This window comes from Peromyscus maniculatus, chromosome 23 (assembly GCF_049852395.1).
Source record: "Peromyscus maniculatus bairdii isolate BWxNUB_F1_BW_parent chromosome 23, HU_Pman_BW_mat_3.1, whole genome shotgun sequence".
Lineage (NCBI taxonomy): Eukaryota > Metazoa > Chordata > Mammalia > Rodentia > Cricetidae > Peromyscus > Peromyscus maniculatus.
The window spans coordinates 22,772,781-22,794,832 of record NC_134874.1 but is presented as its reverse complement, the minus strand read 5'-3'; the positions used below and the strand labels follow the sequence as shown (position 1 = coordinate 22,794,832).

The 22,052-nt window shown below is 44.1% G+C and overlaps 1 protein-coding gene across 1 annotated transcript in view; it reads left to right on the top strand.

The window, feature by feature from the left end:
- The window catches only part of Galnt17 (polypeptide N-acetylgalactosaminyltransferase 17), a 447,914-nt gene that overhangs the window by 151,912 nt on the left and 273,950 nt on the right, over window positions 1–22,052 (top strand). The window contains exon 2 of the mRNA XM_006971339.4: window positions 15,167–15,350. Within this exon, the coding sequence (XP_006971401.2) occupies window positions 15,167–15,350 (184 nt within the window). The remainder of the gene's footprint in view (window positions 1–15,166; window positions 15,351–22,052) is intronic.

Sequence of the window (22,052 nt, the reverse complement as noted above, 5' to 3'; positions counted from 1 at the left end):
ACCAGCAGCGTGCAAGGTTATTTCTACCAACATTGTAACAGTGCATTTTCCTTCTTCTTTTTTTTTTTTTTTTTCCTCCTGAGATAATGTCTTGCTACATAGCCCTGGCTGGCTGTAACTCACCATGTAGGGTAGGTTAGCCTTGAATTCCCAAAGATCTGCTTACCTCTGCCTCCTGAGTGCTAGGATTAAAGGCATGCCCCACCCTGCCCTGCAAGAGTGCATTCAATTTAAATTTGTATGTGTATGGGTGTTTTGACTGCATGTATTTCTGTGTACTGCATGCATACCCAGTGCCTCAGAGAGCAGAAGAGCGTGTCAGATCACCTGGGACTGGAGTTACAGATGGTTGTGAGTTACCATGTGGGTGCTGGGAATTGAACCCAGGTCTGCTAGAAGAACACCAGTGTTCTTAATCCATGAACCATCTTTACAGTGTCAAGAGTACATTTTCCTAAGATGCGCTGGATAGGCAAATGCAGAGACCCAAGCTTTAGATCCTGGCTAAGTAGCTTGAGTGACTTCAGCACATGCAGTCTCCTCATGGAATCTCGATGTACTCACCCTCCGAATGAGGATAAAATGAAATAATCTTTGTCGAAAGATTCCAGGAAGTACAAAGTTCATAATACATGTAAGACATGCCATTTTGAATAAAACAGCAGTTTGGGAATTTATGGACGGTTTGTTCCAAAGGTACTTGGAGCACATCACAGTGATTCATCACTCCTGGAGCTGAAAAGGCTGCGTGAACAGCTCAGCTAATGGACAAAAATGTATTTCTAGTGTTCCGAGCTGCAGGGGACGCACAACCAGGGAACCCATTACTCATTGTGCCGTCTTCCAGGCCACAATCCAACAGCGCGCGCGGCCATGTGTTAGCAACGGAATTCTGTCCCCCCTCAAATTCTGTGGTGAAGCCCTCACCACCGATGTGACAGCGTTGTGTGATTATTCTTTGAGACGTGAATAAGCTCCTATTCATCTCAGATGGGCATTGACAAAGGATCAAAGAAACAAGCCAATGAAACTGTGGCTCAGTGAGCCATGGGATTTGGGGGTGTTGCTGACAGGGATGTGGCTATGGTGACTCAAGCGTAGCTGCATCATTCCAAACCCCCTCCCCAAACATGGGTGATGACTCATGAGAACCCCATCCCCGAAACTCCCTGAGCAAGCTGTAGGCAGCTCAGTGGTCAGACTCCCCTCTCCTCAGCAATTGTTGCTGCTTCAACAGCCTTGGGGAAGTGTAGTTGGATTTTTTTTTGTTGGGCTACCAGCTCCAAATAATGACATGGAGATTTCTTACTAATTATGAAAAGTTGCCCTTAGTTTAGGCTTTTCCCAACTAGCTCTTATAACTTACATTAACCCATTTATATTAAGCTATGTTCTGCCACCTTACTCTGACCTGCCCATCCCTGCTTCTCCCAGTCGGGCTGGCCACTCTGCCTCTCTTTTTCCCTGAGTCCTCTCTGTCCCCAGAAGTCCCGCCTCACCTCTTCCTGCCTAGCTATTGGCCATTCAGCTCTTTATTACACCAATCACAGCAATACATCTTCACACAGTGTATAAATATCCCACAACAGGGAAGGACCCTGTGAATACTGTAAGTTTGGGGAACTTCCTCCGATCATTGTTGTGTTAACAGTTTCCTCCGAGATCAAGAATTTTCCTTCTTGGAGTCCCTTCACTAAGATGCATTGTGTTGGTAGGTAGCGGGAACAATAAGGATATTTGAGCTTGGGAAGTAAACAAAGTAAACAAATAGCTTCAGGAAGTTCTTGAAACTGACTAGATTCACTCGCTAACCTCTCCCCACCAAGCCTGTATATAAGCAGTAAGGATGGCTTAGATATAAGCCTACATATAAGCAGTAAGGGCACTCTTAGATAAGCTGAGCTACATGGAAGAAACAGAGACCAAGAAAGTTGCCTAGAACAGTGGTTCTGAACCTTCCTAACCCTGTGACCCTTTAATACAGTTTCTCATGTTGTGGTGGCCCCCAACCATAAAATTATTTTCATTACTACTTCATAACCCTAATTTTGCTACTGTTATGAATCATAATGTAAATACCTGTGTTTTCCTATGGTCTTAGGTGACCCCTGTGAAAGGGTCTTTCAACCCCCAAGGTGTTGCAAACCATAGGTTAAGAATCACTGGCCTAGGGGAAAAAAAAAAAACAAAAACAGCCAAGCTGCCTGGAGAAGATGCTCTCCTGCAGGCTATTCAGTACTGCAGGTCCAGTTTGTGAACTATCATCCACACTGGGGTAGGCTTTGGTGATGCCGCTGTCTTTAAGTTATTGCTGTTCCTGTAAGTAATCTCACCCACATTCCTGTAATTCACCCAAATAAAACTCATTGGTTCACCCAGTTGGACTTTAGTGGTATATGTACTGTCCTTGGTTCCTTATTTGGGGTGAGTAGACAGTTCATATCTCCCCAGGGATGGTGTCACACAACACTTGTGAGTTTTGTTTACTTTCTAAGTCTCAGCCGAATGGTCTAAATCATAGGAAATAGCAGCAGGACAGATGAAATTTGGAGGCTAGACCCTTGGGAATTCAGAAGGTATTGAAGGTGGAGCTAATAAAACGTAAAGAGGGAGAGAGGCAGGTGGCTTAGTGGTAGAAGCATGATGAGATGCATGAGGCCCTGGGTTCAATCCCCAGCGCTGAAATGTATGCCCACATGCATGCATGCATGCTTGCTCTCTTTATGTCTGTCTTTGTCTCTCTGTCTCTGTCTCTCTCTGTCTTTCTTTCTGTCTCTTTCTCTCTCTCTCTCTCTCTCATACACACACACACACACACACTCACACACACACACACACACTCACACACGAGGAGGAGGAAGAGGAGGAGGAAGAGACACAAGCCTGTGTCATATAAAGACATTGCAAAGACAGCTGTTTGCAAACCAGGAGGGCAGCTGCATTCCTCACTTGATTCTCACTGCTGTGAGAGAGACACCAGGTAAAAGCCATGGAAGGAAGGAAGCATTTATAGCCTACAGTTTGAGGATGCAGGCCATCAAGGCAGGAAGGGCGTGGCGGCAGGAACATGAGGCAAGCTGGTCACATTGAGCCCACAGTCAAGAAACGGACTGGAGATGGATACTGATGATCATCTAATTTTTTTTTTCCTTTTTATTTGGTCCAGGACCCCAGCCAGGAAAGGGTGCTGCCCTCATTTGGGCTGGGTCTCCCTACCTCAATGAACTCAATATAGAAACTCAGATGTTTTCAGAGATGATTCTAGACCCCATCAACCTGACAATATTCACTGTCACAATCTGCAACTTTAAGCTAGGCACAGGGGCACACACTTGTCATCCCAGAATTAGGAAGCTGAGGCATGAGGATCATGAGATTGAATCTAGCCTGGGCTACACACTGAGGAGCTCTGGATCAGCCTGAGCTGTATAGAGCAACCCTACTTCAAAAACAGTCAGAACCATAGGAAATGAAAACAAGACCAAAATATGCCAGCACCTTGATCTTAGGCTTCAAGTCTCATGCTGGTTGCTTTTGGTCAACTTGATACAAACTGAGACATATCTGGGAAGAGGGGATATTAATTGTGGAATTGTCTCCATCCTACTGTCCTGTGGGGCCTTTTGTTGATTAATGATTGGCATGGGAGGGCTTACTATGAGCAATGCTACCCCACGTAGGTGGTCCTGGGTGCAAGGCAAGCAAGCCATTAAGCAGCATTCCTCCATGGTTCCTACCTCTGCTCCTGCTTGCCTGCCTGACCTCCCTCAATAATTGACTGTGATTGGGGGTGTGTAAGCCAAATAAACCCCTTCCCTTGCAAGTTGCTCTTGTAAGGTTTTTTTTTTTTATAACAACAACAGAGAAGCAAGCTAAGTCAAGTCTCTATCACCATGAGATACTAATACCTTGGTTTAAACCAATAATATTCCAATACTGTAGCTTAAGCTGGCTCTGCCATCACAGGACATTTGATGACACACTATTATGAGGATAAAATGTAGCCTGGGACCAAAACAAAGACGAGAAGCCAGGTCACAGTAATGGCTTAGATTGATAATGAAAAAGCAAGTTTAAATTTAAATGTTGTAGAAAACCACTGCATAGATGAAAACAAGTGATGGTATTTTAAGTGTCACCCTTGGAGCTATGGTACAGAATGTACTGCATATGTGTTTGTGCATGCATGATCATGTGTGTGCAGGTGCATGTGCATGTGTATGTGTGTGTGTCTGCACAGGGAGGCCAGAGGATGACCCCAGGTGTTGTTGCTCGGTGCTGTTTACCTTTTGGGGTCTTGCCTATTCCACTAGGTTGGTCAGTCAGTGAGCCTCAAAGACCCACCTGTCCGCAGCTGTCTAGTGCTGGAGCTGCAAGCCTGCACCACGACACCCAACTCTTTTTTTAAACACAGGTTCTGGGAATTAAATTCAATCCCTCATGCTTGCACAGCAAACATTTTTACCAACTGAGCTATCACGGCAGCCTGTATTTGAATTTTTATAACTTCATTCAGTAGATGAAGGCTAGTATAACCTTTGGACATCACCTCTGGCAAGCTGGGAGGATGCAGGATTGAAATGTCAGAACCACCATCCTGAGGCAGGTGTCAACAAATGTCAGCAAATGTCCTGCTAATAATATGAACTGGAGGATAGGTGAGCTGACTGAGCTCATGAAGCCATGCTGGCTGATTCCCACCATGTCACCAGGAGATTTCTGGGTCAGTCTAGACCAGTGGTTCTCCACCTTCCTAATGTTGCCACCCTTTAATACAGTTCCTTATGTTGTGCTGACCCCCACTCCCCCGCCATAACACTATTTTTGTTGCTACTTCATAACTGTAATTTTGCTACTGTTAGGAGTTGCAATGTAAATTATCTGGTATGCAGGATATTGAATCTGTAATTCCCCCCAGGGGGTCGGGACCCACAGGTTGAGAACTGCTGACCTAGAGCATGGTGATGTGTTCTGCCAGCCCAACATACAGAGCACTCCTTCACTCCTTCACAAACTTGCTTTGCTCATTTCGGCAACCCATTCGTGTTTGTAATAGAGATGCTCGCTGTGCACCAGGCTATGTGCAAGACAGAAAAGGGTCATTCCTCTTTGCAAGGGCCCCTTTTCCTATGTGAGTGACCGTCAAAGGCTAATAAATACACTAACAGCCACACCGTTTGATTGAGACTGAGAATTCTGTTGAGGTTTCCAGCAGAGCACATGTTGACAGTCTGTCTATATTGACTGGTATTCAAAAAGGATTGCCAGCTAGGCCTACTGCTGAAGGTCTATCATTCCCGCTTCTTGGGAGGCTGAGGCAGGAGGATCACACATTCCAGACCTGACAGGTCTACACAGTAAATTCAAAGCCAGGCTGGACAACTTAGAAAGAATCTGTCTCAGGAAGGAACACAAAGGCTGGTCGTGTGTCCATGGCAGAGAAATTGACCAGAACCCTCCAGTAAAGGGCCAGAGGTATGGCTTCTTGGTAGAGTGCTTGCCTGGTATGCCTGTGAAGCCCTAGATTCAATCCCTCAGGAGCCCCTCAGTGTGAGTGGGGTCGTTGGCAATTCGCAATCATCAGGAGGGGTTGCGATAGTTTAAACAAAGAATGCCTTGGAGAGGCAAGTTAGACATGACACTGGGAGTCTGCTAATGAGCCACTTTCCATGTGTGGACCCTTCTGGGCTGCCTTCCATAGGCAACAGCACAGCACCAGTGAGTGCTAATCAAGTGAGGATTGTGTCTGCATGCGGGAAGACGCATTCTGTAGATGACTTTGGGAGCTGAGGGCAATCACTTGAGCAAGAGAGGAGACGTCCTGAGCTGCTTCTCCAAGTGGTAGCACAAGTGGAGAAGAGGGAGTGTGTCAAGAGACTTGTTGGGGTTGGAGAGGTGGCTCAGTAGTTGAGAGAGCTTGCTGCTCTTCCAGAGGACCCAGGTTCGGTTCCCAGCACCCTGATTGGACAATTCATAATCACTTTTAACTCTAAATCGGAGATATCCGATGTCCTCTTCTGGTCTCCTCAGGCACTGAATTTACACACACACACACACACACACACACACACACACACACACACACACACAGCAAACAATCAAATGAAAAAACAAGAATGGAGAGACATACATGCTCACATATGATCATTCTTGACACATGCTCATAATTCCATCACTTTGCAGCTGAGGCAGGAGGATTGCTTTGAGTTGGAGACTCGCCTAGGCAATATAGTGAATTCTAGGCCAGCATGGGCTTCAGAGAGACCCTGCCTAACAACAACAACAACAACAGCAACAAAAAGAACACAAAACAAAAATGACCATCAATAAAGCAAACCAGAGAACAAGACAAAAAACACCAACACCAAAGTGTCCTTTTTGAACTGGGGGTGTAGTGGTAGAGGCCCTGGGTTCAATCCCCAACACCCAAATGAAGAGCTGTAGTAGCTCATTTGGAATCTATGCGGACTGGGAGGATTTATTTTTCACGGAGGAACTGTGAAGCCTGTGGACCTCACAGGATTTCTGGACGCTGTGGGATAGATGGACCCAATCCATCCCACATGTGAAAGGAGTCCCAGAGGACTGGGGAGCTCTGTGAGATGAGTAACGAATTTTAAAATATTTTTCCATACTCGCATGTGGAGAAAGTGGATCTGAATATGACACTCTGGTGTATGTTCAGTCCATGTATTAAAGTGCCATTTGCTGCTGTGTGTATAATAGACTCTTGTCAATTGAATTAATTATCACTGTTGTTGGTATCCAGAATGTTGCTAAACTCTCTGGCAGCAATATTTCCCGACTCACTTTTTCTGTGTCTTTGTCTCTCCAGCTCAATTATCAGAGCTATTCCTTCTGCTTCATAGCCAGGGCAGTAAACCCCATTGCTGGCGTATTATCCATATTTACCTCGATCCGCTTTTGTTTTGTGTTTCTGAGGCAGAGTCTCATTGTATTCCAGGCTGCCTTCAAACTTGCTGCATAGCCGAGGGTGACCTTGAACTCCTGATCCTCCTACCTCTTCTTACTGGGTGCCGGCAGTACAGGCACTCATCGCCGTGGCTGGTCTATGCAGCACTAGGGATGAAACCCAGGGCTTTGGACGTGCCAGGAAAATACTACCAACTGAGTTCCCCCGCCTTTATTGCAATTATTATTCTGGCTTCTGAAAAAAAAAAAAAAAAAAAAAAAGGCTTCTCCTCATAAAACAGTGGAAATTGGCCAGGGATAAATGTGGAATTTTTGCTATTTTGCACACAGCTGTGATTTCCATGGTCTACCGCTTTCCAAATGCTTTAATGTAGGTGGGATCTGTCGAGGGCTGGGACTGGTGGGGAAGCTGAGTCTCTCCTAAAGAACCCCCTCTAATCTGTGGAATCCAATGGAACACTGGAACTTGGCATGCTTGGCTTACTGACTAAGCACGTAAGCATATGAGTGTGTGTGTGCACATGTATGAGTGTGTGTGGAAGTATGCATATATATACATGTGTGTTTATATAGAGGAGTGTGTGAATATATTTGTGTGGGGAGAGTGTGTATGCATGCATGTGTTTATGTATAAATGTGTTTGTGTATTTATGATGTAACTGTATAGAAATGTTTTTAATCTTTGTGTGTGTGTGTGTGTGTGTGTGTGTGTGTGTGTGTGTGTGTATGTTTGTGTACACATTCTATTCCAGCCGAGTAACTTTGTGAGCTGCCAGGGCACTTGCTATGGTCTCTAGTCTGGAATCTGTGTTTGTTCTAAGTCTCATTCCTATTTCTGGAAGAATAATGCTGGCTATCGTAAACACATAAGTTTAAACTGCAGTCCCCAAGAAAACAATGTCCTCGACTGTGTGGAGGGAGGTGATGATTTACACTCTGGGCTGTTTGTTTTTGCTGCCACACTAGAGCTGTAGTAGCTCATTTGGAATCTATGCGGACTGGGAGGATTTATTTTTCACGGAGGAACTGTGAAGCCTGTGGACCTCACAGGATTTCTGGACCGTGTGGGATAGATGGAGCCAATCCATCCCACATGTGAAAGGAGCCCCAGAGGACTGGGGAGTCTCCTTGGTGGGTAGAGTACTTATCTAGAATGCACAAGGCCTGGATCCCACCCCAGCACCACATTAACCCAGTATAATAGTGTGCATCTGTGATCCCAGAACTCCAGAAATGGACACAGGAGGCAAAAGGTCACTGTCATCTTTTATGATGTGGTGAGTTCAAGACCAGCTTGGGAGACATGGAACCTTGCCTTAAAAACTAAGGTAGTTCCTGATCTCAATAGAAAGGAATTTCTTCCTTTTCTTTCTCCTTCCCTCCACCCCTCCCTCCTTCTCTCTCTGCCTCCCCCCCCCCTTTTCCTTTCTTTCTTGTGTTTTCTTTGTGTAGCCTGGCTGTCCTGGAACTTGCTCTGTAAACCAGGCTGGCCTTAGAGATCATCCTGTGTCTGCCTCCCAAGTGTTGTTTTATGATCTGAGTGTACACAAATGTTTTTAATTCCCTGCCTGTTTTTTCCCCTAATATTTCAAAAGTTTGAAGATTTTAATGTCATTTTTACTGCTTCATATTTGATAAATAACCAAGAAAAAGAAATACCTTGAGCTGGTGAGATGGCCAACAGATACAACCACTTGCTTGAGTTCCATCACTAGGATCCCTATGGGGGAAGGAGAGAATTGGCTACCGACAATTGTCCTCTGTCCCTCATATGTGCTCCATGCCACAGGCATGACACACATAAAACTAAAGAGAGAAATGTAACAAAAAGTTTAAGAAGAAATACTGTAAAGTCTCACCTCCCAGCAAACATGTGAATTCCTTTCCACTGATCACACTTGTATTAATTGTGTTTGCATGGCTATGATCAAAATACCCGCAAAACTAACCTAGGACAGGGAAGATTTGTTTGGGCACCTGATTTAAGGGAGTTACAGGCCATGGCTGCTTAGTCCCATGTGCATTGGCAGAGCCTCGTGGTGGTGGGAGCATGGGCCAGAGAGAATGTTTTATTTCCTTTCCAACAGGAAGCAGATCACAAGAGGTCTTCAGATCAGTTACAACCTTCAAAGGCATGTCTAAAGTGACTTCCTGAAGCCAAGCCCCACTTCCTAGAGTTTCTAAAACCATCTGAAACAGCACCCCCAGCTGGGAGCCAAGTAGTCAACACCACCCATCCTCTTGTCTCAGTTCATCACGGGACTGGGGTTGCAGGTTCATGTGCAGTCACGCCTGGCTTTTTCACCTGGGTCCAAGGATCTGAACTCAGGTTCTCTGGCTTGCACAAGAAACATTCTAGCCTACAGACTCACCTCCCCAGCTCTATTTCTCTCTTCTGAAAAAAAAAAACAAAACTATTTTTCTTACCTTTGAGATATTCTAGGTTAATTTTACTACCTTTTATTGTCTTCTAGACTTAAGCAGCAACAATAATGAAAACCAATAGAACCTGGAGAAACGGCTTGGTGGCTATGAACATAAATTGTTCTTTTATAGGTCCTGAGTTTGGGTTCCAGTACTCATGTGGGCTGGCTCACACCTGTCTATAACTCCAGCTCCAGGTATCTGATGCTCTCTACTGGTCCCCACAGGTACCTGCACTTTTATGTACATACCAACACAAATACACATACTTAACAATTAAGGGATGCTGGAGAGAGAGCTCAGACAGTAAAGGCACTTGCCACCAGCCGATAAGCTGAGGAAAGAACAAATTGTCACAAATTATCCTATGGCCTATTGGACACACCTATACACATGCACACACACACACACATACACACACACAAATGCATTTTTTTAATAAAAAGAAGAAATTGGGCTTAGAGTGCAGCTCAGTACAAGTATGATTTGCCAGCTAATATGCACAAGGCTCTGAGTTCAAATCCCATCACCCTTCCAAGAGAGGGTGTAGAGTATTGCATTTTCCTACTGTTCCATCTTGCGATTAGGAGACACATCTTCATTACCAGTTTATGTAGGTTGCATTTTATTTCCCTTAGCAAAATGTCCTTATAGTCTTGTTGGTTATTGCTGGAGTTGATGCAATATTGTTGCTGTTATAAATAGGTTCCCTGCAATATTATATATTCTGGGTAGTTATTGTGGGAATAAAAAGCCCTCGTTAATACAAGATTGTTACTTCTTCCACCCAGGCATCCTCAATGAGAGGCAGCCTTGATTCCTACTTCTGTTCTTTATCACCCTGGGGACACTTCCTTCCCTGACAGGGATGTCTTTAGAGCTTCTAATGCCCTTTCTGCATCACCCAGCTGGCCTTTTTCAAGCTTGATTTCTCTGTGACATTCATTAGTGTCTGTCCTCTTCTTTATGAATATAGATTCATTATTATATTCACTCTTCTTTTAGATGACTTTCTCAGGGCCAGTTAGTGTGTGTGTGTGTGTGTGTGTGTGTGTGTGTGTGTGTGTGTGTGTGTGTGCATGTGTGCATGTTACTATGTGTACATGAGTGCAAATGTGTGTGGAAAACAAAGGTCAAAATCAGATGTTTTTATAGAGACAAGGTCTCATTAGCTGGAAACTGGCTAAAAAGTCCAGGCTGACTTGCCAGTGAGCCCCAGCGATCTGCCTCCTCAATGCTGGGGTTATAGGTGTGTTCCACTGTGCCTGGCCTTATAAATGAGTGTTCTAGGGAGCAAACTCAGGTCCTTGTGCTGTAAGTGCTTTACAAAAAGAGCAAGGGGCCCTTTGGGAAAAGAAGCATTTCTGGGTGCATCTGTGCATTGTTTTATATTGAGGGTCAACTTGACAAGATCTGGAATCACCTAGGAGACACACCTCTGGGCATGTCTGTGATGAGGTTTCTAGATTGGATTAATTAAGGAGGAAAGACCCACCCTAAATGTGGGTAGTGCCATCCATCCCATGGGATGAAGTCCCAGACAGAATAGAATGGAGAAAGTGAGCTGAGCGCCAGCATTCATCTCCCCCAGTCTCCTGTAGATGTCATGTGACCAGCTGCCTTGCACTCTGGTCACTGTGCCTTGACCTCCTGGCGGAGTGTACTCTCAGCCTGGAAGTTAGAATAAACCCTTCCTTTCTTGACTTGCACTCCTCAGGGATTTTTGTCATAGCAGTGAGGAAGAGACTAATGCAGTGGGGTCACCTCCATAGATCCCAGTGGCTATATTCTCAGGCAAAGACTAACTCGGCCATCATCCGTGGACTTGAACTCTTATTTGTCTTTGCCGGTGGTTTCTGGGAACTTGCTAAGTAAACACATTAAAATCCTGAGGAAATTTGTGCTGCCTTGTTGCATCTCTCTGGCAGATGAAATTGGGGGGAAAAATGGGAACACATGGACCACGAAATATATAATTCATAGTTGTCACATTGTGCTGGGAGGCATGGTGTTTTTTTGTTTTTTTGTTGTTTTTATTTTTTTTTCTTGTGAGGTTGCTAAGTGGGAGTCTTTCATACGGGGAAGAAATCATGCAACAAGGGGGGAAAAACATTGTGTTAGGAACCAAATTCCCTGCATGTCCTTGGTAGAATGGGCATGCATTCTTAATCTTTATTTCTATGTTATTTGGCAAGTATTGTGTGTGTGTGTGTTCACATGCATGTGGTTGCATGTGAAGGCCAGAGGTCAGCCTTGGTCATTCCTGAGGTGCTATTCACCTTGATTTCTGAGACAGGGTCTCTTACTGAGGCCTGGAGTATAACAATTTGGCTAGGCTGTCTGGTCAGTGAGCTATGCCCCCAGCTCCTCACCAGGGGATTCTAGGCAGGTTCTCTACCACTGAGCCACACACCCAGCTCCTCACTGGGGGATTCTAGGCAGGTGCTCCAGCATTGAGATAACCCCCACCCCTTATTGACAGATTATATACAAGTACCCTACAATTGAGCCAGACACCAGCCCAGCCCTTTTATAACAACAACACTAATCATCATCATCATCATCATCATCATCATCATCCATGCTTCCTTTCTAAGTACTTTCTCTAAGGGAATCCCAATTTTTATAGATATCTCTATTTCAATTTTATTTCACTGGGGGACTTGGAGTCCCCTGTTCTGTATACCAGCCTTTAGTTAGTGATCAACTCGTCTCTCCTTTCTCAGCAGACTGTCTCCATTCTCCCTTTAACTCATCTCAGGAGTTTCCAGTTCTTAGAAGCTTGGCTCTGCATTTTATGCAATTTAAAACAACTTTTCTAAGTGTTTCTGTGTTTCCCTGGAAAGTTTTTATATGTGCCCTTACATTTTGTCTTGTTAGAAACAGAATGGATCATCACAAGAGGGTTATGTGTTTATGGATTTGTGGGGGTATTTTATAGATCCTGTAGTATTCAGCTATTGAAAGCATCCTGTGATCCCAGTGCTCAGGAGACCATGTGGCCCTGCTACACCAAAGAGCCTTACTTCATATATATGTATGTATATGTATATATATTCATATATATACATCTGTACATATATGTGCACATATATACACATGTGTGTATATATATGTATGTATATAATCACCTTTATCATTTGTCATCAATCTATCTATATCTCTATATAGCTACCTAATCTCTTGTTGATCATGCATCTGTATTTATATGTCTATATTATTTATCTTTCTACCTGTCAATTACATATCTATCTACCTATTGTCTGTCATCTATTTATCTGTTGCCTGTCAACCATCTGTGTAGCCATCATCTGTCATCTATCACCTATTTATCTATTATCTGTCATATTTATATCATCTGTCATCTATTTATCCACCATATATCTATATGTCCTTCATCTAGATAACAATTATCTATCTATCTATCTATCTATCTATCTATCTATCTATCTATCTATCTATCTATCTATCTATCTATTTATCTATCTATCCATCTATCATCTATTATCTATCATGTCATCTATCACCTATCTATCATCTACCTGCCTATCTATCATCTCTCATGTTTATCATCTATTTACCATCTGTCATCTGTCTATAAATCAAATCATATATCAATGTGTCTGTCATCTAGACAGGTATGATCTATCTGTTTGTATATTCTATGTGGTATGGTATGTGTACCACCACACACGGCCACTTTATTCTTTTTATTGCCTAGTACACCACTGTATACCAACATTACATTTTGCTTACATTTGGGTAATGTGCCTAAACCAGCTATGAGGCATTGGTTTGAGTTTTGTGTGATTATACATTTTTATTTTGCTTTGATGTACACCCAGGAGTTGAGTTCCTGGGTCTTATGGTCAACTATGTTTGACATGTTGAAGAATTGCTAAATTCGTTTCCATTTTCCATTCCTCTGGTAATGCTCTATCACTAGTGATTTGATTTGATTTATTTCTCTGAGCCATGAAACAGTGTAGTCCAGGCTGTGAAGTCACACTCCTCCTGTCTCCACTTCCTGGGTGACGGGATTCCGTGTGCACACTGCCTTGCCTTGGCACCACATGATTTCAAAATAGAACAAAAGCGCTTGTGTTTGACTGAAGGCATTGTTTGAGCGTTGGGCAAAGCTGATGCTATTTGGGCCTTTTTTCTACTTCTAAGTGGACCATGAAGCTGAAGACAAAGATGTAGGCAAGAAGTAAACATCTCAGTTTGATGGGGTCTCTGCTGGGATGGGGCCTAAGAGCTCAGAGTCCAAGTATGAGAAGAATACACTAAACCACAGGGACCACCCACAGGCTGCACAATGCTGCCCTGGGTTGAATCAAGCTGCTTTTGATTATTTTTTTGTTACACAAATGCATTCCCATTTGTAGCAATGCCTGAAATTGATGGTGCACCTTGGTGTTTTGTGATGCGGAATCTCACATGACCCATGAGGAATTGTTAGCTTTGACTTCCCCAGGGATGTCTTCCTGTGAAGTTTGGGTCCACTTGGGATTAATAGCTGCCTACTCTTAAAGCCAAGGAACACGGTGATTTATATTCATGCTGTCCATAGTGGAAATGAAGGGTGGGGGTGTGACTCAGTGGAAAAGCACTTCCGTAGAGTCACCTGGTGACTCTAGAGGGACCTAGACCAGCAGTAGAGTGCTTGCCTAGAATCCTCCAGAAAGGAACTGAGTATGTGATTCAGTGATAAAAAATTGTGTAGTGTGTCAGAGGCCCTGGTTCAATTCCCGGGATTCCAGAGTGTGTGCATGTGTGTGTATACTAAGTGGCTTGTCCATTTGCAGTCAGTGAGAGCCATAAGCACAAATTTTCCTAGCTGAGTAATTCAACCTCTCACACTTCTGCCATCTCTACTTACTCCTCAAGGTCTTTATGGAATACTGTGACAATGGATAGGGACCTACCAATATCCTGAGGGCAGCGGTGCTCAGAGAGGGTTGCCATGGAGGGCTCCTGCTTATATCATTGGTTACCATGCTTATGGGCTTTTTTCTCTTCTCTGTGATTTATCCTCAGATACTTTGTGTTTCCCTTTGCCATTGAAATGGAACTTAAATAGAACCGTTAGGCGAAGAGTCACGTCAAGTCCTGGCTTGTGCTTTTAGCTCATGGTAAAATCAATCTGTTCTTTCCTAGTTCAACTGCAACAATACTCCCCAACCCACCCACCCCCATGCACCCATCCACCTGCAGCCTGGTGCTTCCTGATATTTATTAGGTCTATGAGGTGCCTGCAACCTTCCCCTTCCTGCAGACCTAATCTGGCTGAGATGGTCCCAAAGAAAATAAGGCGATGGGCACAGATGATGCCCCACATTCATCCCACTTCTTGGGTTCCTCTTGGTGTGTATTTCTCCAGGTCTTGGTAGCCTCTGTTTCCATGTGTTTCCAAAAGAAGAGTGAGGCTCCTAGTAGATATTCAGATGTGAACCCCAGAGCCCAGCATAGCCTGGGCCTTTCTCACCATAGAAATATCCCCACTACCACATGAACTGAATACTTGAGATGCAGTCCTATATTGCCAGCACACAGGAGGTGGAGGCAGGAAGATCAAGAGTTCAAGGTCATCCTCAGCCACATAGTGAGTTCAAAGCCAGCCCAGGCTCCATCAGACCCTGCCTCTGGATACATATTCTCCAAGCACATATATAGGATGTGTAAACTGAGGTCATAGTTTTTTTCTGTGCTAAGATGTGTTAAAATCTTATTTGAAGCTCTATCGGAGGTCGCATGATGTATCTAGGGGAGGTGTTTTAGAATAACTCATTCTCTTTCTTCTTTTTAGGGTTATCCAAGTCCCTTGGGCTCATCGAAGGGTATGGTGGGCGGGGTAAAGGGGGTCTTCCTGCCACCCTTTCCCCCTCTGAAGAAGAAAAAGCCAAAGGACCTCATGAGAAGTATGGCTACAATTCCTACCTCAGTGAGAAGATCTCCTTGGATCGGTCTATTCCAGATTATCGGCCCACTAAGTAAGTTACAGCTGAGCCCTGGCAAGGAGCTGGCTAGCTTTGACTTATTCTGTGATACCTTCTCATCTGTTTGTAACCACAGGGATCTTCTATTTTGCTCTGTCTCTGCTATAATTACTCAACCAAGGACTTTTGTTGCTTAGAAAATATTAGCTAATTAAAAAAGTTAAGGGCTGGTGATGTGGCTCAGATGGTATCGTGATTGCCTAGCATGGGTTCTAGAATGGAGCCCTAGGTGCCATCCCAGACTCCACAGGAGTGGTGGCGCATCCTCGCCCTGCCCCCAATTCCAGCATTGGAGAAGTGGAGCCAGGACTGTCAGGAACTCAGGACTGAGTTAGGAGGCCAACCTTGGCTAAGTAGTTAGTTTGAGATCAGCCTGGGCTACATGATGCCATCTCAGAAAATAGAAAGTACAACTGTCATAAAAGTAACTTAAGGGGTTGGGGATTTAGCTCAGTGGTAGAGCGCTTGCTGCCTAGCAAGCGCAAGGCCCTGGGTTTAGTCCTCAGCTCCGGAAAAAAAAAAAGTAATTTAAAAACATAAAGATTCTCAATATGAAAGTTTTTAAATTTAAAATATCACCATAGTATCCTAACTTAAACATGGCAATTGTTTTAATTTAATATTAAATTAAATTTAATATCTATTTTAATTTAGATATTTTTAGTTTTAATATCTATTAATTATCTTTTATTTCTCCATTATCTATTTGTCTGTCTATATCTATCTGTCTGTCTGTCTACCTATCTATATCTGTCATCTACCTGTTCTATCATCTATCTGTTGAACTTCATTTTATGCATTTATTGTGTTTGAAGAGCATGTAGCCCAGGCTAGCTCAAATTGATTATGCAGTCCAAGTTGGCCTCAAACTCATGATCAATCCTCCTGCCTTAGCTCCCTGCTTCCCCAGATGTGGGAATTACAGACATGAGCCACTGTGTCTAGCATATTGAAAGTACTATAGATTATTATGTACCAATATATGACCACATTAAAATATTACCATTGAGTCTGTTTTCTATAGATTATGAGTAATTGATTGCTGTGGGATGTTCTGTATGGCAAATGTGTTGCTCTGATTGGTCAATAAATAAAATACTGATTGGCCCTTGGCTAGGCAGAAAGTATAGGCAGGACTAACAGAGAGGAGAAAAGAAAGAACAGGAAGGCAGAAGGAGTCACTGCCAGCCGCCGCCAGGACAAGCAGCATGTGAAGATGCCGATAAGCCACAAGTCACGTGGCAAGGTATAGATTTATGGAAATGGGTTAATTTAAGCTATAAGAACAGTTATCAAGAAGCCTGCCACGGCCATACAGTTTGTAAGCAATATAAGTCTCTGTGTTTACTTGGTTGGGTCTGAGCGGCTGTGGGACTGGCAGGTGACAAAGATTTGTCCTGACTGTGGGCCAGGCACACTGTGGGCTAGCTACAATTGATGTATCTATCAGTTTTGTTTTTTTATTTGACATCCTATCACAAGCATATGTGTAAATGTTTGTGTTCCTGTGTGTGTGTACGTGTGTGTGTGTGTGTGGGGGGGGTGTACATGAAGATGTGGAGGACAGACATTGATGTCAGCTATCTTCTATCTCTCTCTACCTTAGTTTTTGAGGCAGAGTCTCTCACTGAATGTGAAGCTCGCTGATTCACTTGGGCTAGCTGACCGGCCAGTGAGATCCTCCTGCCTCTGTCTTCCCAGAGCTAGCGTTACAAGGGTATGCTGCCAACCTTGGCATGTTCATGGTTGCTAGGGTGCAAACTCAGGTCTTTTTTACCCTCTAAGCCATCTCTTCAGCCTCACAAGCTTTTGATATAATATGTTATAGTCATTTTGTCCGTAATTGGAAATTTAGAGTATTTTTGATGTTTTATTGTTGTGTGTAATCTTTTTGCATTTGTGTCTATGTATTGATCTGGTGCTTACTTCCAAACTTTGAATCCAAAGGAAATATGTTGGAGGCTCTAGATCAGTGGTTCTTAGCCTTCCTAATGCTGTGACCCTTCAATACAGTTCCTCGTGTTGTGGTGACCTCCAACCATAAAATTATTTTCGTTGCTACTTCATTACTGTAATTTTGCTACTGTTATGAATCATAATGTAAATATCTGTGTTTTCAGATGGTCTTTGAAAGGGTCATTCTACCTCCAAAGGGGTCACGACTCACAGATTGAGAACCACTTATCTAGATCGCCATTGTAGCATTATCTTTCAAAGAGTTTTAGCAATTCCTTTTTTGTTGTTATTGGGTCTTTTATTATTCTTGAGAACTTCATACATGTAGACAACAAAATATGGCCATATCTACCACCATTCCCAAACTCCCCATATATCTCCCTCAACATGTCCCAACATTATATCTTCTACTTACAAGCATGTGAGTGTGGGGACATCCACTGGGCCACAGGTAACTAGCCAGTCCATGTACCCAAAGAAGAGTGTGACCTTCCCACACTTAGCAGTCACCAAATTCCAAAAGCTCCTCCACCAAGGGTGGGGCTTGGCACCCTTCCCCCGTCCAAACTGGAGCTTTGAAAGTCCCTATTTACTATGTAAGAGCTCACTCTGGTTTCTCAAATCTCCATTTTCTTTAGATTTTCAGTGTCTCCTTTTTATTCCCATTTAGAATGTGCCCTCTCTTGCAGTAGATTATTTCTTTTTTTTCAAATGGGTTTTGTGCAAATCAGTTAAGTATCCTGGTTACTGAGAAAAATAAATTCAAGATAAAGAAAATTATCTTAAATGGATTTAAAATTACAGCATTAGCCGAGAAACCCGTTAAATCTCTCTCTCTGCCTAATAAGCGCACATTCATTTTGAATCACTAGGAAAAATATACATCACCCCCGTTGCATGCTATTTTGTCTTCCTGGACTTGTGTTCTCAGAAAACATCTGGCGGTTTTCACTTCCTGGTGCTTTCTGATTAGCCTTTCTTATTTCCATGTTGGCAAATAAACACAGCCCTGTTTTTTGCTCTCTGATGAGGCTGGAAGGGCCCCCAACATGCAGTGTATTAGAAATGGCTCCACTGAACAGAGGCCAATGAGCATCTATGAGGCACCAAGTGATGGGCTGCACCGTGGAGATGGATTCTTGCAAGGGACATAGTCCTGGTCTACTCATTTCTTGTCTGTGGAGGGAACCAGGCAAGCAAGGGCATCCTACCAGTGCAAGGTGACCTCTATGGTGTGAGACCCTGTTGTGCAACTATTCCTGATGAGACTAACAAATGTCTGTTCTCTCATGATAGGGAGATTTTTCTCGTTGCTGTGACAAAATGTCTAATAAGAAGAAACTTAGGAAAGAAAGAAAGAAAGGAAGGAAGGAAGGAAGGAAGGAAGGAAGGAAGGAAGGAAGGAAGGAAGGAAGAAAGAGTTCAGTTTGGCTCACAGTTCGAAAGTACAGTCCATCATGGCGGGGAAGGCATGGCGGCAGGAGCGTGAGGCAGCTGCTCACATGGCATCCACAGTCAGGAAGTGGAGGGAGAGAGATGAATATTGATACTCACTTCACTGTCTTCATCTTATTCAGTATGGAAACCTACTTCATGGGATGCTGCCACCCACATTCAGGGGATATCTTTCCAATCCAGTTAACTCTGTCTAGAAAACAGATATCACGAGGATTGTTTTGTATAGTTGTTTGAAGTCCCATCACATCAAGATGGCAGTTGAGATTAACCATCCCAGGCACCCATGTCAGAGCATCAAAATGATTCCACCCAATGCTTGGTGCACAACGAATTTACTTGAGGTTACTTACAGGAGCATGAGTAAACTCCAATGGCAACACTACCAAAGAAAATGCCTCCCTTCCCCGGCAACCATTAACTGCCAATAAGTCCTCAGGAAGGAGTGGGGCCTTGTGACCCTCTCTCCCTCGTGATGGAACTTTCATCCATCCCATCTAACACCAGTCTCTTGCAGGGATCAAAGTCCATGTCATTCCTGGAGAACAGTGGTCTACGGTAGCCATGGCAGCTGTGCACACAGGGTGTGAAGGGAGGGTCTGAGCATCTCTTGCTTGAGGCAATATCCCAAAGCTAAGGAAAGCTCAAAGGATACATGGGATCAAACATCTGAAGAGGAGAGGCCCATAGGAATGGACAAGACCAGGGGAACAGCAAGCAAACTTTGGGTGTGGTTCTCTGCAGTAGAAAGTCTCAGCATCTCCGAGGGGTACAGCTTGGTGGAATGAACTCACCTTTATGTCTGGTTCCTCCTGAAGCTGCTAAAATGATGGGAAAGAGGCACAGAGCATGAAAAGGGAAAACTAACAAGATGGTTGGTGTGATAGTTTGAATGTGATTGCCTCCCCCCCCCCAATCTCACAGGGAGTGGCACTATTAGGAGGTGTGGTTTTGTTGAACTGAATATGGCTTTGTTGGAGAAAGTGTGTCACTGTAGGGGTGGGCTTTGAGGTTTTCTGTGCCCAGGAGACCACCCAGTGTCTCAGTCGACTTCCTGTTGCCTGCAAGATGTAAGACTTTCAGCTATAACTCCAGCATTATGTCTGCAGGCACACCGCCATGCTCCCTGCCATGATGATAATGGACTGAACCTCTGAAACTGTAAGAGAGCCACCTCAATTAAGTGTTTTACTTTATAAGAGTTGCCATGGTCATGACATCTCTTCACAGTAATAGAAACCATAACTAAGAGTTGGTGATGTCACCAAAACACCTACAGGACTGGAAGATGGGAAGAGAATGAATAAGTGGTAGTTGGCAGCCAGTTGGAGAAACTGAGACCTACCCTCCCACATGAAATGGGCAGAGATTCATTTTCAGTGTGATTTCTATGGCTGTGATAAATACCCTTACAAAAAGCAATTTAAGGAAGAAGAATTTCTTTGGCTTCTAATTCCAAGGCCCAGCGCATCATTCCAGGGAATTTCAGACAGGGACTCAAGCATCTAGTCACGTCACGTCCATAGCTAAGAACAAAGAAAAAATACACTCTAACTTATTTGCTTGCTGGTAGCGCTCAGTTACTTTTATACACACAGGGCCCAGCCAGTAAAATACAGCTGCTCACATTCAGGGTGGGCCCTCCCACCTCAATGAACAATCAAGATACTCACATATAGGCCAACCTGATGGAAGCAGGTTTCCTCCTGAGGTGATTCTCCGTTGCCAAGTTGATAGTTAAAACTAACCCCTCACCATATTGTTAGGGCAGAAGAATGCAAGCTGATGGGTTCCCCCCAGAGACCCACTGGGGCACTAGCTTTCCAGGGGAGATGTGAACAATGCCTCCTCATCCAAGGTAGAGCTCTGGCACCAGATCAAAGGAATGATTCCACCGAAGTCCAACTTGGTCAACCAATGAGTTTTTGGGGCTTGCTTACATAGCACAGGAGACAGGCTATTTACAGGGGCATGAATGACCCAAGAGCAGCTGTACCACCAAAAGCCCACGCCATAATGGATGGCGACCTCATGGATGCTGCATCATGGAGACTCGCCTTCGTCTTCCATTCCCTAGGTAGTCTAACATCTCCCAAGATCCTTTGCAGCTGGTGGCGAGGCAAAAAGAGTAGTGGCTGGGATCCTTGGTGATGGTCCCAAGAGTCTCCACTCCCTCCTTCTCTTAGGAATGCTAACTCCATTACTAATACCACAGCCCTAGCTCTCTATCATCTATCACTGTGTTTTTGCTCAGGCTGTTGTCATAGCTACCAGGCCAAGTGTTATCTCTGCTTCCAAATGAAGACAGGATGGGTCACATGATTTCTGAAAGAAAAGCCATACACTATCACTCAGGACCTTTACAAGACAAGGCAGGTTTTTCTTATGGTTGGATGTGGGTAAGAATGGGAGGATTGTAGTCATATTCCTATTTCCTGTTGTTCTAGTTTCTTTTCTGTTGCTGTGAGGGGCCATTCTGACCAAAATCAACTGGGGGAGGAAAGGGTTGATTTCATCTTACACTTCCAGGTCACAGTTCTTCATCCAGGGAAGTCAGGGCAGAAATCCAAGGGAGGAGCTCAAAACAGAAATGCTTGAAACAGAAACCATGAGGAACCTCACATGCTCATTTATTGGCGTGTTCATACTTAGATACAACCCAGGACCACCCGTCTAGCAATGGTGCTGCCCACAGTGGGCTGTGTTCTCCTACCTATGTCAATGAACAATTAAGACAGTCCCCCCACAGACACGGCCCCACAGGCCAGTCTGATCTGGGTGATCTCTCAACTGAGGCTTTTCTCCTATGACTCTAAACTCTGTCAAGGTGACAGCTAAAGCTATCCAGGACACCTGCCTTCACATCTGCACAGCCGGAGCTTGTCCCTGTCCTTTACCCTCTGAACTCTAGTGTATGGAGGTAGCCTATGTCAGAATATACTCAATGGAGAGACTTTTCAGCTTTGCGACCTCTCTAGGCTCTCCCACTGCTGTGTGTAAACGTTTGCAGAATCCACTTGGCAGGAACCAACCCAGCTTAAAGAAGAAGCTAATGGATGACAGGGGGGTGACTCAGGATGGCTGTTCATGTGGAATGCCTGTTGTTAAACTCCATCTTTATATGATGTTACTCATTTTTTGATTGCGATGTGTGTATATGTGCACATGTGCGCATACATGCATGTGGTGTGGTGTGGTGTGTGTGTGTGTGTGTGTGTGTGTGTGTGTGTGTGTGTATTTGTGGAGGATGCAGGTCAATCTCCAGTCTTGGTGCTCAGAGTTTTC